Below are 1,919 nucleotides of genomic sequence, written 5' to 3' on the forward strand. Positions count from 1 at the left end.
ATGCTATATGCCCAGCCCCGCTCTGTGCAGCCCTCGCTAACTGCAGCAAACAGCACTGACTGCAGTGAAACAGCTGAAGGACACGTAGGTTAGTAACAGACCTTTAAGGGTGACGTGAGCACGGTGAGACAGTAAAGAAAGCAAAACACGAAAACTCAGGCACAAGATCTTGGTATATCAGATCTGGGGAAATGACACTGCTGGAAATGTTGTCCGCGGTGGTGGCCCTAGAGCCAGGGAAAGGCAACCAGGGAGCTGACAGGCAGGGGGAGGCTGGCAGCCTCTGTTACAGCAGAACTGGCGCAGCAAAGCTACTTCAGTTCTCTCTAATGGATGATCAGGGTGGCAATGTGCAGGTTATCTCAGTTCTTCCTAGCTATAAAGGATAGCATACACATCTCTGGTAAGGAAGGGGAAAACATCCCGACCCCAGGATAAAGCCAGCATAACAATATCAACTATTTAGACACATGCTTCATTCTCACACTCAGCTCCACAGAACTATTGAGCAGGAAGGGGCCCGCAGATCTCGCAGGTGTACCTTGGATGAATAAACCGCCTTGCTGTTCGGACAGTCACGGAGAAGAGACACATAGAATTCTGTTGGGATGTCTCCGAACGCCGGGATTTTGTACATCCCAGGCCCTCGAGTGTACAAGTTCCCTTCAGGAGAGTAGCGCAGCTCCTCCATGGTAAAGAGCCCAAGGCCTTGGACAAATGCTCCTTCTATCTACAAACACATCCAAACAAGGTTACATTCTTTCTTTTTGTTGTTGTTCTTTCCTGCACAAAAACAAACAGTGACGATTTCCAGCGGAGTTGGCACCTTTGCACAACTCCCGTGTTCCCATATAGATGTGGCTGCATTTCCCCGGCCGGTGAAGCAATTTACAAACACACGCAAACAGTTACGCTCTAAGCGCAGGACAGGAATTTTCTGATAAAGCAAGATAAAAAAGAAAATCAATGCCAAAATATTGATTCCCTCACAGGGAGATTAACACTGAATGAGTTGTTCTCGCTGATAATTCAGAGGACAAGACTAACAGGATTGAAGACATATCTGAAGACAAACTATTTTATGCTTTCTATTTCAGTATAAATGCTTTCCAAAGCAGCGTATATTCTCCTGTCACAGCACAGACACCTGTGAAAACACTCCCATATCCATTCAAGTACTAAAGACTTCTTTTATATATTTTTTACTGTAAAATTTAGAAGAAAAAGCAAAAAAAAAACCCAACACCCAGTAAACAAACAAAACACAAACAAACAAACAAACGAAGGGGAGCAGCTCTAAGAGTGGGATGTGCTTTAACAACCCTACCTGAAGATGTTTTGCTCTCTGTGCCCACAGAGAGATCTGACAGAAACCAGTCTAAAGATTTGGCACAACATTCACAGACCCAGCTCTGTGTACCTGTGTACCTGCAGTCTTACAACTTCCTTTCCCTCCTGTGCCCCCAAATCCTCTGCAGCAATTCGTGGAAGGACATAGGAAACGGAGATCTATTTGACAGGCTCCGGATAGCCCATCTCTTTACTCCCAGATCCAAACAGACAGGCTGCGAGGACAGAGAGGTTCCTTCTCTGCTTGGCCACTTCCAAAAAAGTCTCTTGCAGAAGAAATGTGGCTTCAAAGAAGTTTCATTTTAACTATAGCAGAGCTCTGCAACCTGTGCTGTCCTGTAAACCCCAAACCCTGCAGCAGTTTCACTGGAGTGACACTGTATCAACATTTCGAGTTAGCAAGGGAGCTAAAATGGCTAGGTGTGCAAATGCTTCACCTCTTGGTATATCAAACAACCCTATGTTTATTGCCTTTATTTGCTGAGAGGTGATTTTTACTGCATAAAATATGGAAGTAAGCTTGTTGCCACTCAAGGAATTTGCAAGCTATGTGACTGGGCCAACTTCCT

At 45.2% G+C, this 1,919-nt stretch overlaps 1 protein-coding gene across 1 annotated transcript in view; it reads right to left on the bottom strand.

Moving 5' to 3' along the window:
• Positions 1-541: 541 nt before the first annotated feature.
• Positions 542-1,919, bottom strand: part of XDH (xanthine dehydrogenase) — a gene marked incomplete at its 3' end in the record, with an annotated part of 47,336 nt that continues 45,958 nt past the window's right edge. The window contains exon 35 of the mRNA XM_010148168.1: positions 542-730. Within this exon, the coding sequence (XP_010146470.1) occupies positions 542-730 (189 nt within the window). The remainder of the gene's footprint in view (positions 731-1,919) is intronic.

This window comes from Eurypyga helias, unplaced genomic scaffold (assembly GCF_000690775.1).
Source record: "Eurypyga helias isolate BGI_N326 unplaced genomic scaffold, ASM69077v1 scaffold15923, whole genome shotgun sequence".
Classification (NCBI taxonomy): Eukaryota; Metazoa; Chordata; class Aves; order Eurypygiformes; family Eurypygidae; genus Eurypyga; species Eurypyga helias.